The sequence below is a fragment of the Carlito syrichta genome, unplaced genomic scaffold, assembly GCF_000164805.1.
Source record: "Carlito syrichta isolate Samal-C Ts95f unplaced genomic scaffold, Tarsius_syrichta-2.0.1 Scaffold135721, whole genome shotgun sequence".
Taxonomy (NCBI): Eukaryota; Metazoa; Chordata; class Mammalia; order Primates; family Tarsiidae; genus Carlito; species Carlito syrichta.
In genome coordinates, this window is record NW_007079817.1 from 90967 (window position 1) to 91834 (window position 868).

Below are 868 nucleotides of genomic sequence, written 5' to 3' on the forward strand. Positions count from 1 at the left end.
GGCGGGGGGGGGCTGAAGAGGCAGCAGAAGTGGTTGCTTTATCTTCCAGCCCAGTAGGGCATGGACGGTAAATTCTGTGCTGCTGACCATGGCACCCACTGGGTGAGCAATGATGGTTTTTCCTTCAGACCAGGGCTTCACACTTCTAGGAAATGCACTCGGGGGCCCTGGCCTCCGAGGCGCCTGACCTCTGGCTCCATCTCCACCAGGAGCTGGAGTACCTGAGCAAGTGGGGCCTCAACATCTTCCGCGTGTCGGATTACGCCGGAGGCCGCTCCCTCGGCTGTATCATGTACACAATATTCCAGGTGATGGCGACGGTGGGGAGCGGGCAGGGGCGTGAGGGGTGCAGGGGGCCGAGGGCCCGCGGAGGTCAACGCCCCGCCCTGCCTGCCTGTCCTCAGGAGCGGGACCTGCTGAAAACCTTCCGCATCCCCGTGGACACGCTGGTGACGTACATGCTGACGCTGGAGGACCACTACCACGCCGACGTGGCCTATCACAACAGCCTGCACGCGGCCGACGTGCTGCAGTCCACCCACGTGCTGCTGGCCACGCCTGCGCTGGACGTGAGCGCCCGTCTCCCCTGTGACGGCCTCTCCAACCTCCTGTGGGTCTCTCTGACCCCGTTAAAAATCCTCCCCTTTCCTGATCCCCCCAGGCCCCCCTTCCCTCTCCTGCCACTTCTGTCCCGGCTCTCTCATCCGCGTCCTTCTAACGTCTGTCTCTCTGCTCCCAGGCTGTGTTCACGGACCTGGAGATTCTCGCCGCGCTCTTCGCGGCTGCTATCCACGATGTGGATCACCCTGGGGTCTCCAACCAGTTCCTCATCAACACCAGTGAGTGGCCCGAGCTGGGGCGCGGCTGG

The 868-nt window shown here is 63.6% G+C and overlaps 1 protein-coding gene across 1 annotated transcript in view; it reads left to right on the forward strand.

The window, feature by feature from the left end:
* PDE4A (phosphodiesterase 4A) overlaps window positions 1-868 on the forward strand; it is a gene marked incomplete at its 3' end in the record, with an annotated part of 33444 nt that overhangs the window by 30951 nt on the left and 1625 nt on the right. Inside the window, exons 12-14 of the mRNA XM_008049534.2 lie at window positions 210-308; window positions 405-569; window positions 740-839. Coding sequence (XP_008047725.2) covers window positions 210-308; window positions 405-569; window positions 740-839 — 364 coding nt within the window. The remainder of the gene's footprint in view (window positions 1-209; window positions 309-404; window positions 570-739; window positions 840-868) is intronic.